General features: G+C 41.5%; 1 protein-coding gene across 4 annotated transcripts in view; it reads right to left on the bottom strand.

Annotated features, from left to right (window-relative positions):
* The window catches only part of EPS8L2 (EPS8 signaling adaptor L2), a 247,565-nt gene that overhangs the window by 14,980 nt on the left and 218,949 nt on the right, over positions 1 to 13,636 (bottom strand). For 2 of the 4 annotated variants that reach the window (XM_082271163.1, XM_082271162.1), the window contains exons 16-20: positions 12,650 to 12,685; positions 9,141 to 9,250; positions 4,733 to 4,841; positions 4,477 to 4,602; positions 4,036 to 4,168 (exon numbers count right to left, since the gene is read on the bottom strand). In XM_082271163.1, the coding sequence (XP_082127289.1) occupies positions 4,036 to 4,168; positions 4,477 to 4,602; positions 4,733 to 4,841; positions 9,141 to 9,250; positions 12,650 to 12,685 (514 nt within the window). The remainder of the gene's footprint in view (positions 1 to 4,035; positions 4,169 to 4,476; positions 4,603 to 4,732; positions 4,842 to 9,140; positions 9,251 to 12,649; positions 12,686 to 13,636) is intronic. The other 2 variants (XM_082271164.1, XM_082271165.1) reach the window with 1 other exon arrangement.

Here is a 13,636-nt window from a genome sequence, read left to right as displayed (position 1 = left end):
TATTAAACTAGCAGAAATGGTATACTACACTAAACCTTTCATCTAACCATTTAAGTCATTAGCACTTCCACCTAGCAGCACTAGATTTGCCGGTTCGAATCCCAACCATGGCACTACCTGCCTGGAGTTTGCATGTTCTCCCTTTATCTGTGTGGGTTTCCTCCCACACTCCAAAGACATGTTGGTAGGCTAATTGACTCCTGTCTAAAAAGGCCCTAGTATATGTATGTATGAATATGAGTTACGGACCTTATATTGAAAGCCCCTTGAGGGCAGAGACTTATAAGAATGTATAATAACTATGTAAAGCATTGTGTAAGTTGATTGTGCTATATACAGTACCTGCAATAAATAAAATAACTGCAATTCTTATATACAATTATGGAGTTTGTTATTTTGAAAAGGAAAAGTAGTGGTGACAAGCACTTATGGGGTTTAGTCAATCATTTTTCTGCACATTTTTTGTGGTCCACATAACTGCTAAGTGGTGACCCTCTTTTTTTCTCTCAAAAAGTTGGGAGGTACAGTATATGTAAGTTACTCTGCAGGGGATATAACCTTGCAGAAGTTAATAAAATACTATGGTGTACGTTTAGTAAACTGAGATAAGCCGAGATCTGGATGATCACGGCTTGTCTCAGAGCATTGCAGGTTTAAAATACTGAGAAGAGTAGTGGAGAACATAGTCTTCTCTTCTCATCTCAGTACACAAACAGCTTGCATTCACTGCAATAGAAACGGCCAGTTTAGAAACACATGATCTCACCTGATCACTGTGCTTCTCTTTGAAGATCTCCTCTTCCTACTTCTCCAGCTCAGAGGTGGAGATAGCAGGAAGAAATAGGAGATCTCTGCTGTGAATGTCCCAGTGCCCAAAAGTGAAAGTAAAAACTCTCCCTACTGCAGTGAAATATACATCAACAGCAGGTTAGAAACACATTAACTATACAATCACATCTATATCTGTGTGTGTATATATATATATATATATATATATATATATATATATACTGTATGTACTGGTGTGTATGTATGTATATATATATATATATTTTTTTTTTATTTCAGGTACTTATATAGCACAGTCAATTTACACAGCGCTTTACATATACATTGCACATTCACATCAGTCCCTGCCCTCAAGGAGCTTACAATCTAAGGTCCCTAATGCCTCGTACACATGTACCGATCGGCCGTCTTTTGTCCAGGGCTGTCCTGTCCGCTGAAAACTGCAAAAGACTGCACATGAATTTTGTCGGCCAACAACAGCCGACTGCAGAAGTGATGTCATGTGATGAATAACTTTCCGTGTGTTTTTTCTTTTCTGAGCATGCCCAGTCTTGCTAATCTGCTGTTTGTCGGCCGAATTCTGTACTGACTGGCGAACAATCAGCCGTTCTGGTGTTGGCCAACAAAAATTTTAATGCCTGCAGGACAGATTCTGTTCGGCCGAAAATGCGCTGTCGGCTGTCGAAAGCATCATACTAACAAGCATACAATCGGCCGATCGGTCGTCGGCCGAATATTTACGGCCGATGATCGGTACGTGTGTACGAGGCATCACTCACATACATACACAGCAGGGCCAATTTTTTATACAGGATCCAATTAACCTACCAGCATGTCTTTGGAGTGTGGGAGGAAACCAATCTGTCACGATTCAACCACGCCCACGGCGACTAGCTAAACGAGACGTGATGAATCGTGACTGGGCAGTATAAGGGGATAACGGAAATAAAGAAAATTCCTACTAAAGGCTCGTACACACGTACCGATTGTCGCAGAAAAGATTCGGCAGACGACCGATCGGCCAAATGTAGGCTTGTTAGTATGATGCTTCCGACAGCCGACAGCGCACTTTCGGCCGAACAGAATCTGTCGTGCAAGCATTAAAATGTTTGTATGCCGACACCAGAACGGCCGATTGTTCGCCAGTCAGTACAGAATTCGGCCGACAGACAGCAGATTTGCAAGACTGGGCATGCTCATAAAAGAAAAAACACAGGGAAAGTTAACCATCACATGACATCACTTCTGCAGTCGGCGGACAAAATTCGTGTGCAGTCTTTTGCACTTTTCAGCGGACATGACAGCCCGGGGACAAAATACAGCCGATCGTTCGGCCGACGATCGGTACGTGTGTACGGGGCTTAAGTAATTAGATTGGTTGCAATACTTTCACAGCCTGCACTGCCTTCGGTCACCACTAGAGGGAGACTCCAGTCCAATCCAGCTGGCTGACCACACACAGGCAGATACAAATCTTACATACAATCTGATGCACTCTAAGGGTTGGGGAGCAGTCTAGCAATTACCACACACTACTAGGATTCCTCCAGCTATCCTACAAGCCAGAACCCCTGTGTTGATCACTCTTCCCACTGTCCCCACACCCACACACCACAAACGATAGCCTGTGGTCTGGTGTACAATCTGCATGCAATCTGCCAACATACAGTGCAATTGCATACAGATTGGCATGTATGTATGTATGTACTGTATGTATGTGTGTATATATATATATATATATATATATATATATATATATATATATATATATATGTGTGTGTGTGTATGTGTATATATATATATTTATATACTGTATGTATATATACCGTGCATGTGTGTGTGTGTGTATATATATATGTTTTCATGTGTCAGAACATGTCATTACGAGTTCTTTTAAACTTTAGTTTCACTTTTTAAATTTAGCAGTGCCTGTAATCTCACAAAATCTCGCGAGATTACAGGCAGTCCACCCAGTTATACAGAGATCACGGCAGTTCTCAGAGAAAAAACTTCTCCTCTGATCACCCTGTGAGAAGTGAAGTTCTCCGCCTTCTAAACTGGGTGCCAGAGGAGATATTTTTTCTCTGAGAACTGCCGAGAATTGAACTGAGAGAAAACTTCTCAGTTTACTAAACGTACACCTATATTTGTTGTTAATACGTTTCTAACAAAAAAAGGAAAATCCCTTTCAGTCCTGGAGGCATGAAACAGCCCTCCCTAAATCGGTTGGGTAAAAGGTGTGTTACAATAATGGAATGGTATGAATCGGGTCTTGTGGAGCAACAGATAATACAGAACCAAACTGGGAAGCTTACTATGTGCTGGATCTGTGACAAAATGTTTACTGTTCCTGCAGAGATGCAGTGACAAAGCAACATTTGTGCAGTATGACTGAGGCAGGTATCTTCTGCACTGGAAAATATGACCAACACCGGGACTACACCAGAGCCGGATTTCCCATTAGGCATTGTAGACATGTGCATGGCAAGATCTAGGGGGGTGCTGGGGTGGGTTGCTGGGTTGCACCCCCCCCCCCCCCAGATTTCAGTTGTGCCCCCCCAGGCTGGCCCTTTCTCTCTGCCTATAGGCTTCCGAGATGTAAATCCGGCCCTGGAATACACATTTACATTTTTGCTCAGCACTGTGAAAAAAGTACTTTATCACACAACCAGAACTTAGCTGGCTATTGTTGAATTTCTATGACATAGCCATACAGCCTCTCTGGCACACTGTTTGGCACAGTCTTTGGTAGTCTCTTTGGTGATCTGAATGATGCAGTCTCTCTTTAGCATTCTATATGGCTCAGTCTCTGTCAGACACTCTTACAACTGAAGTGATCCCATCTCTGGTATTCTTTGTGGCATAGTCTTTGGCAGTCTGCTTATAGGGTATAGTCTGTTAGACAGTCCCCCCACATGATGATATCTTTGTGTATAGAGCAGTCTGTATTGAACAATCTCTCAAGCAGTTCCACTGTATGGTGATGTCTCTGTATAAATCAGTCTGAATTCTACAGTCTCTCTGCACGCTACTGTCATTCCGTATAGAACAGTCTCTCTGTAACATGGAAAGTGGCTAGCAGTCTTTTTGTAACATAGCAGTTTCATGTAATACGGCAGTCACCTTTGGCAGGGGTCAAAGAAAGTTTTTGGTTGTGGATTCAAAAGCGGGTAGGAAAGCCATTTAAAAATACAGGATGTAAATGTTAGGCCAGGTGTAGGTCAGTAGAACCAAAACCTAACTTACGTTCTTTGGTGTTCTGACTGGTTGACCATCCAGTCATCTCACTACCCCATTTATCTCCAGCATAACTACTTGGAAGCTTGAATGCAGGGCTAATGGGACTTCTTGGGTTTCCTTCTCGGTATTTGCTTCCAGACTAGAACAACATAAGCACATATATATTTAACAACAAAGATATGCACATTACACTATAATATTACAATGACACATCGTCCAGCTAATTTAAATTTTCAGAGCTAAAAAGAAGTTATCTGAAAATTGGCTAAACCCTTTCAACTTTTTTATTTAGAACAGCAGCTAGTCAGCTGCTTGGCTCAAGCCACCCACACATGAGATCTTGTTACTGTTATCTTATATATCCAATAAAAGACTGGGGTAGGAGGGCATTTGTATTGTTGCCCTAAGGACAACTGCTGCCTTCTTCCCTACTAAATATATTATTACTTTGCCATATGGTCCATCTGTCTGGCTTTCTTCCGTTGATACTACATCGAGAATGTTATATGGGACATAGCCTTCCTGCCCGATGGTGTTTCTCAGCTTCCACCACTGTTTGTTATCTTCCAGAATCTGTGAAAAACACAAAAAAAAACATATCTAACACCTTAAATATACAGCAGAATCAAAATTTTGGCCTGCAGTAGTCTTGTCATCTTTTGAAATGTGAAGAAAATAATTAAATTCATAAAAGCAATCCTACCTCCAGTACTTCATCTTTCATTACTGACAATTCGTTGGCATTTCTGGCAGTAAAGTCATAACGAATTTTGGCGCTTTTCTGTGGCTGTGCAGGCAGTGGTGCTTCATAACTTTTTGAAAAGAAAGATGAAAGAAGACTATGATTATTAAACTTTCCTAAAATTGATGGGAATGATAGGTAACCCTAAAAACATATCACAATACATCATTGTTAAAAAACATTGTTGGTAATAAATTTAGTTTTGAGTAGAGTGGAGAAGGCTTAAAGCGGTTCTAAACTTAAAAGGTTTTTTACCTTGCATTCCCCATCCCTAAACACCAGAGATGTATAGTAACTAAGTAGAACTACTTTACTACTGTACTTAAGTACAAAAAATGTTGAATACTTTAGTACTTCTACTCAAGTCACTTTTTGATCGAGCACTTCCACTTCTACTCAAGTCACTTTTTGATCGAGCACTTGTACTTTTACTCAAGTATGGGTTTCGAGTACTTTATACAACTCTGCTAAACACTCACCTGACTCCTCTCACTAATCTGGCCCTGTATTGGCTGCAGCACGGCTCCTTTCCCTTCCTGGATTCACAGGAGACACTGAGAGCAGTCGGAGCCATAGGCTCCTGTTGCTGTCAGCCAAACTCTTATAAGCAAGGAGAGGGGGTGTGACCAGTGCTGTGTGTATCTGTAAGCCTACATAGCACACGGCTTGCAAACAGCGCACTTGAGGGAGGAAGAAGGAGCAGACAGTGCCGCCGGGGGACCACCAAAGAGAAGATAAGGGACCACTTTGTGCATTATCGTTATTATTAGCATGCAAGTATAACCTCTTTTTTTTTTTGTTTTATTTTTAGCAGAGCGCTTATTATCACTTTAACAGGAAAGCCCTGTCAGTTTCTCTCTTTTTTTTGTCTCTTCACTTCCTGTCCCAGAGATGCAACAGAAAGTGAGAGAAAATCTCAGGGAAATTTTCCTTATAGACAGTTGTTACCAGAACAGGTGTTTCAATTGGAAGATTTACCCTCACCGTCTTTGGTGACAAATAGAATATTGGATTTTCAGACACTTTCTGTGATGGTGACAATGCTTACTGGGACAAATAGAGGGGGTAAAATGGGGTATAAAAGGGGGTAAAATGTACCCAGCAGAGGCAGACAGCAATAAACTACAGGGGTCATATTATCTCCACTGTATCAAAAACTCAAATAAATTAGCTATACATACAATAAAACATACATAATAATCTAATGGAAAATTGGTAAACTGGCAATAATCCTCTTAAAGCTGTACATGTAGTTAGTGCCTCATTCAAAACAGCATACATTGCAATTTCTGTAAGTAAACAGTGTCTAAAGATTAACAGGATAATGATATACATACACATAGTGGATACAGCTGTCAATACTCATGGACATCTGGCTAAAAACTGGACACATTATTCTCTATATTTGATGCATAAAGTAAAACTCTGCATGTCCAGGAGAAATTGAAAACACGTGTACACTTAATCTAAGAACCCTTTATAAAGTAGTACTCTAACATACCATTCTGTAGAGTAAACCAGTTATATACATAAAAGGTTTAGCAATGCTGCTAAAGCCTAGTGGTAAGATACCAGAACAAAGCCTAGTGGTTTAGAAGCTGACAGCTAGAAATGTTTCTTCCTTTGTTATTTGGTATTTATATATCAGTCATTTAAAGGATGCATACCGTTGTTAAGAAAAAAAAAACATATAGGATACAATGCATCCAGGGTCATGACAATACAAGCTTTCAGTGTTTGTAGATTGGCTCTGGTAGTTTTTAGTGCAAAGCACCCAATAGATAAAGTAATGCCTTACCCTTAGGCCCCTTTCACACAAGGGAGTCCGTCGTAAGGAACTCCGTTTTTCTCAGCGGGAGATTGATCCGCCGATCCCCAGATGCAGATGGCAGCTCTGTCTCCGCGCTGAGACAGAGCTGTCAGGTCCCCCTTGCTCTCTATGGGGGATTCGGATGGGAACGGACAGGTGGTCGGATGGAAAATAGGGTTTCCATCCATCCAGATTTGACGGACCGGATCAGATGTCAGTGGACATGTCTCCGCTGACATCCGATGCCCCATAGAGATGCATGGGGCATCCGTTCAGATCCGCCTGAAAAACTGACAGCTAGTGTGAAAGGGGCCTAAGGCTGCTTTATGCTAATCTTTCCTTTAACCCTAACAATATCTCTCCCCATAACCATAACACTAGCCTTTGAACTAACGCTACCTGTAACCATAGCACACCACTAGTTTGCAACTAAACGTTGGAGCCACTGTACTAAAAATCCAATGTTAGCTCAGCGATCTTCTCTGCTGTGCTATTGTGTTCTGTCAGGTGGGTGCCCCCCACCAGAATTCCGGTCAGTGCTCTCAGCCATTGGCTGACAGCGCTGATCGAGAGCCAGTCAGCAGACCTTTTTCGGTCATGTGCCTTTGACAGAAGCCGGCCGAATGGTGCATACTAGCACATTATGACGTAAACCGCCCGAGGACCCAATTTTTTAATTTCTTTGGACATTACTACCACTTTAACCACTTCAGTCCCGGAGGGATTTGCCCCCTTAATGACCAGGCCATTTTTTTACGATTTGGCACTGCGTTACTTTAACTAACAATTGCGTGGTCATTACTTTCTGCTATAAAACATTCCCAATAAAAAATGTAAAAAACCAATTTTTTTTATCAGGTCAATTTATTAGGTCAATTTGTATTCTGCTACATAATTTTGGTAACATAAATCCCAAAAAGCGTATTTTAATTGGTTTGCGCACAAAAGTTATAGTGTTTACAAACTACAAGATAGATTTTTGGACTTTTATTTATTTTTTTATTAGTAATGGCGGCGATCAGCGATTTTTACCGGGACTGCGACATTGCGGAGGACAAATCTGACACTATTGACACTTTTTGGCGACCAGTGACATTAGTACAGTAATCAGTGCTAAATAATATGCACTGTTACTGTATAAATGACACTGGCAGGGAAGGGCTTAATACTGGGGGTGATCAAGGGGTTAACTGTAAGCCTAAATGTGCTTACTGACTGTTGGGGGGGGGGGAGGGTCTCTGTGAAAGGCACACAGAGATCGGTGTTTCAGCCTAGCTGAAACACACAATCTCACTGTGCCTGTCTGACAGGAGAGCCGTCTGCTTTGTTTACATAGGCAAGGGGCGATCGAACCCGCTCCTCCTACGGTCTAGCTCCCGCTGTGTCTAATCCCAATGGAAGCGTGGCTCCGGCAGCGTGCGTGCACCAACGAGACCGCGTGCACATAATCACGTAGATCTAGCCGAGCTGCCATGACACAGTGAATCTGCGTGGGGCGGTCGGCAAGTGGTTAAATGTGAACCAAAAGTATGTGGTGTGCTCTTCAGCACTCAAACGTAATACACTATTCCACATAGATCCTTCATGGAAAATATTGACACACACCACCACTTCGTGTTCCTCTCCAAATTTAATAATGAGATGAACTCTCCCTTTGCACGGTGGGACCTGGTTACCATAGATCCATACTGCGCCTTTCCCCTTTAAAGGGAAATATGTAATATTACCACCTGGTTTTCTCCACTGCACAGTAGGTCCTGTTAGCACTAACAAGAAAAGAACACAAAGTGGTGGTGTTTGCCAATATTTTCCATGCAGGATCCATGTGGAACAGTATATAGTAAGATTGAGCACCGAAGAGCACATTGCATATTTTTTGGTCACGTTTTAAAAAGGGACAGTGATGTATAATTTTGAAAAGTATGAATTTTATGATTTCTATTTATTATTAGGACTTGATGGCATTGATGTATGTTTTTCACTAAAGTGAGTATTTGTTTATTGAGTATATATTAGGTTTTCAACACTACTGAGCACAGCTCTTAATTTTTATTTGTTTGGTTTTCTGCTAGGAACATCATTTTTTACCTCTGTCAGCAAGCGTAAGAAAGCTTTTTCGTGTTAACTGGGCTAAGAGTCTATGTCTGACTCCTATTCACCTTAAAATAGAATTTTAATTTGGATAGCGTAAGGGAGGGTTTCCCTGCCAGTTTTTTTTTGCCATCTGTGGGTCACTGGGAGATTTTCCCTTCACTTCTTGTTCCATTGCAGGGGAAGGAAATCCCTCCAAAGTTAGGGAAATCCCTTGAAGTCATCAGAACAAATGTCCCCATTGGAAGAGTCCCCCTGTATTCTTGTTCTGATGACCATTCAAAATAAGAGATTTTCTTTAACTTTTGGTGATAACGGCCACCAGGACAAATAGAGAGGGTGAATCTCCCTAAAGGGGGGCACAGACAACAATAAAATCCTGACGTGTTCTAATTTATCTCAACTCTATCCAAAACAAAAAAGAAAAAGTTTTGCCCACAGGTATACTTTAACCGCTGCAATACTCACGCGGTAATTTTAGGGCCTGTGTTGTATTCTGGCTTCATTTCAGGCAGAACTGGTGACGGTTGCTGTCTGAAAGATGGAGTCCGATAAGGATTTGCACTTGGAGGAGAAGCCTGGAAGACACAAATTGGACATTTAAATCAAATTCAGTTTGACACCTATGACTTTATATGGGTTATCAATAGCTACACCTGATGCTAAATCCACACAGTAATAAGACAGTAGACCATACTAACCAATCAACAGCTGCCTTTCATTGTTCTACCTCTGGAGTCTCCAAATTTTTTAACAAAGGAACTGTTAACTGTCCCAGCAGACATTAATGGGGGTTGGACTGTGGTCAGTGGGAGTAAAAAATGCCCCTAGCTTCAGTGGGATTAAACAATGCGCGCTGGTTGTTAGTGGGAGCAAGAAAACTACTTTGCCCCTATGGTCAGTAGAAGGAGGAATAGTACTCCAACATTGGTTTTTATTGGCCCCATTGTTGGTGTCAATAGGAGGAATAGTGCCCCATCGTTGGTGTCTGTTGGAAGAATCGTACCCCATTGTTGGTGTTAGTGGGGGGGGGGGGAGTTAAACATCTTTGATATTAGTGGGAGGAATAGTGCTCCAGCTTCAGTGGGAGTAAACAATGCTTCAATGCCCGCTGGTGGTAAGTGGGAGTAAGAAATATCACATAGCGCCTGTGGTCAGTAGGAGGAGGAATAATGTCCTATTGTTGGTGTCAGTGGGAGGAAAAGTGCCCCATTGTTGGTGTCAGTGGTAGGTTTGCCACCTCATCCCTTTAAACCCAAACACATATGAATTACACAGGTTCTGAGGCTAATTTAATGCAGATAAGGCACCAAGTAGTGTAATTACCACCTTAATCAGCCACAGGACATGTGTAATTATTATGTGTTCAATTTTAAAGGGATGAGGTGGCAACCCTAGTCAGTGGGAGGAATAATGCCCCATCATGGTGTCAGTGGGAAGAGTAGTGTCTCATAATTGATGTCAGTGGGAGGAAAAGTGCCCCATCACTGGTGTCACTGGGAGGAATAGTGCTTCATCACTGGTGTCATTGGAAGGAATAGTGTTTCATTGTTTATATCACTGGGAGTCATTATGCCCCACTGTTGGTGTCAGTAGAAGGAATAGTGTTCCATTGTTAGTGTCAGTGGAAGGAATTGTGCCTAATTGTTGATGTCAGAGGGAGGAATTATGACCCATTCTTGGTGTCTGTGGAAGTAATAGTGCCTCATTACTAGTGTCAGTAGGGGGAATAGTGCCTCATATCAGTGGGAGAAATAGTGCACCAAAGGCACTTATAATATTTTTTTAGATACATCCCGGTATGTTTGGGAAATGTAAAGTGTTTTTGGTTGTTTTCTTAAATGCATGCTAATGATCATTACTTACTAAAACATGTTCCCCTTGCAGGGCATAGTCCATAAGAGAGGAAAACATCCAGTGGCTAGGGAGCAACAGGTACATCTCAGAAGGCTTTGCTGTAAATGGTGTATTTTCTATAAAAGTGCTCAGCTGTAAACAATGTACCTGCTTCAACTATATCTAAACCCAAGAACAAAAATGTGTGTGTGTGTATATATATATATAAACTATATATGTGTGCGCCTGTGTGGGTTTCCTCCAGGTACTCAGGTTTCCTCAGACACACTTCAAAGAAATGCTGATAGGTTACTTGGCTCCTGTCTAAATTGGCCCTAGTATGTTTATGAACGAATGTGAGTAGAGACCTTAGATTGTAAGCTCCTCGAGGGCAGGGACCAATGTGAATGTACAATATATAAATAAAGCACTGCATAAATTGACAGCGCTATATAAGTACCTGTAATAAATAAATATAAAATATATATATATATATATCTATAGCCGCTTGTCTGATCTTAGATATGTTGGCTGAATATTTTTTTATTATTATAATATTATTATATAATATTTATAGTATTATTTTTATAATTTAAGACCAAGTAAATGTTCTGCAAGTGCAAGTGTCTGTATATATATGTGTGTGTGTGTATCTGTATATATGTGCCTGTATGTGTGTGTCTGTGTGCCTCTGTGTGTCTGTGTAAATCCAGAAAGTGAACAAGCAGCAGCTATAGCTGCCCACAGTTAAAATGGCTGCAGCCAGACTTAGTGGAGGGAGATTTCTGCAGCACACTTAGCAAGTACAGAATCACAGTATATATAAAAAAAATGCAAAGAGGTTGAAGAGAAGCTTCAGAATGGCAAGTATGTTTTTAGTACATGTTATGTTTAATGTTTATATGCACTATTTTTTGCTGACTTTGCTGATTTAAGAGTTGACTCCAGTCTAGTGTCTAGTGGTACAGAACTCTATGCTAAGTTACTTTGGTATAGCGATTACGCTGTCTAACAGACTATTTCTGCATCTACCCTCTATATGCTTATTTATGGCCACACCATCATTTCCTGGTGCCAATTCCCAGACAAGTTAAAGGTATCTACATACTTGTTTTCTTATAAGTGCTTGCAGTAACACTAATTCAACCAGGTGTGTCAGATGGGCTGAGGTTGTTCTTGGAGTCGGAGCAGAACAGAGAACCCAAATTACTAATGCCTCGTTTCCACTGAGCGGAACGGTTCGGGTCGGTACAGTTTGGAAGGGTTAGAATGGTCCGGTCTATTCAGGTGAGCGTTTCCACTGCAAGTCGGGCCACCAGGGACCATGCAGGGTTTACAGCAATTGAGGTGTTTGTTTTGCTCTTTCATTTGATGTGAGCATTGAAGTTTTCCTGTCCGCCAATCAGTGGAATGTATCGTGTGACGCCAGTAGCTCCGCCCTAACCGTACCGTACCATTTCCTATGGCCCTACATCTGAAGCAGGACCAGGAATGGTGCGGTTTGGTTCGGTTGTATGGGCCACTTTCATAATGGAAACACCCAAAATAGCGTACCGTACCGAACTGATCCGAACCGATCCGCTCAGTGGAAACGAGGCATAAGTGACTCCTTTGGGGGTAACGCTACATCACCAAAGTTAGGGAAACCCTGGTTGTCACCAGGGTCACCAGAACTTAAACTGGCCATATGCGGTCCTGCAGAACTGGCTAAGATTCGAACCATTATTGGGCAGGCTGAATGTACAAAGTTGATTTATTAATTAAATTGGGTACAAGCAGCCTGCCTGATTGCGATAATCACTGTCTTCTCCTGGTGGGGATGGCTTCCACTCTAAAGTTGAAAAAAATGTTGCTTTTAGTTATACCCAACATTCCAGCGTATTTTACTGCTGTGTTACAGTCCACATCTCCAGAAGTGTAGGTGCTACAAATGTTCTACAATGTCATTAGCTGGTGGTAAAACATAACACAAATATGTGCATAAGCACAACCACAAACAAATCAAGTACCCCTCTGCCATGCCTAAAGATAGTTTATAGGCTGATATAATGAGGGTACACTTTAAACAGCATTTTCGCCAACCAGCACTAGTAAAATAAACATTTGCTGAGAGTCGTAGGGACACAGGAGGTGCCACTTACATTTCTAGGTCCATGGTTTTCTAGTGGTTTGGATGGCTGCAACACAGGTATTAATTGTTGTTAGTAATATTAGTATTATTAGGGAATGATAAAGTTATTATACATAGATAGGGACATACAATGTTTAAAATACAGAGAGCATTTTATTAAAAAGAAAAAAATGATATGCCAGTCTGTTCACATCATAGATATAGAGAGGATGTCGTTAGTTAGGGTGGATTAGGCCCTTCTTGTAGGAGGAACGCGTCAGTACAGGTAACAGAAGGCTCATCTTGGCAGAATTTTATTATTTACAGGAAGTGTACTAGCATGTAAAAGCCACAGTGCCAAAGAAAACGAATAGGTCCATTAAGGCTCAAGATCAGTAACAGGTATAATCATGAGAAGAATGAGACTAAAACAGACTATAAGCCCAGGTTCACACTGAAGTGTTTTGAAATGGAACTCGCACAATTTCAAGCCAGCATTTCATTCCGACTTCGGGGACCATTTCACAGACATCTGTGCAGATGTATATGGAAATCGCTCCCCAAATCGCCAAAAGTAGTACAGAAACTACTTTTGGGAATCGGTGCGGCGCCACAAAGTCGCCGCAATTTGGACGGTGCCATTGCCAGCGATTGGCTCTGATTTGACATGCGATTTGACACGTCAAATCGCATGTCAAATCGTACCAATGTAAACGTGGGCTTAAACATATTAACAGCCTCAATTCACCGGATGTATAAATGATTCAAATACATTTATGAATTTATCTCATGACATCTTCTCCTAAAAATATTCGATTTAAAAACAGATGTCAGCTTTGCCTGCTGAAAGCACTTTGGTACAAGCAGCCTGCCAGATTCTCTTGCGATAATCACTGTCTTCTCCTGGTGGGGATGGCTTCCCAGGCTTTGTTTTTCTCCTGATGAAGCCACCTGGGGTGGGGGTGGCAATAGGCATGGAGGCACAGCCAGGTGGCGTGTGATTACCAGTTGGAGCAAG

The sequence above is a fragment of the Pelophylax lessonae genome, assembly GCF_965119305.1.
Source record: "Pelophylax lessonae genome assembly, chromosome: 10".
Lineage (NCBI taxonomy): Eukaryota > Metazoa > Chordata > Amphibia > Anura > Ranidae > Pelophylax > Pelophylax lessonae.
The sequence above is the reverse complement of the archived record's forward strand: the minus strand, read 5'-3'. Positions and strand labels throughout refer to the sequence as shown.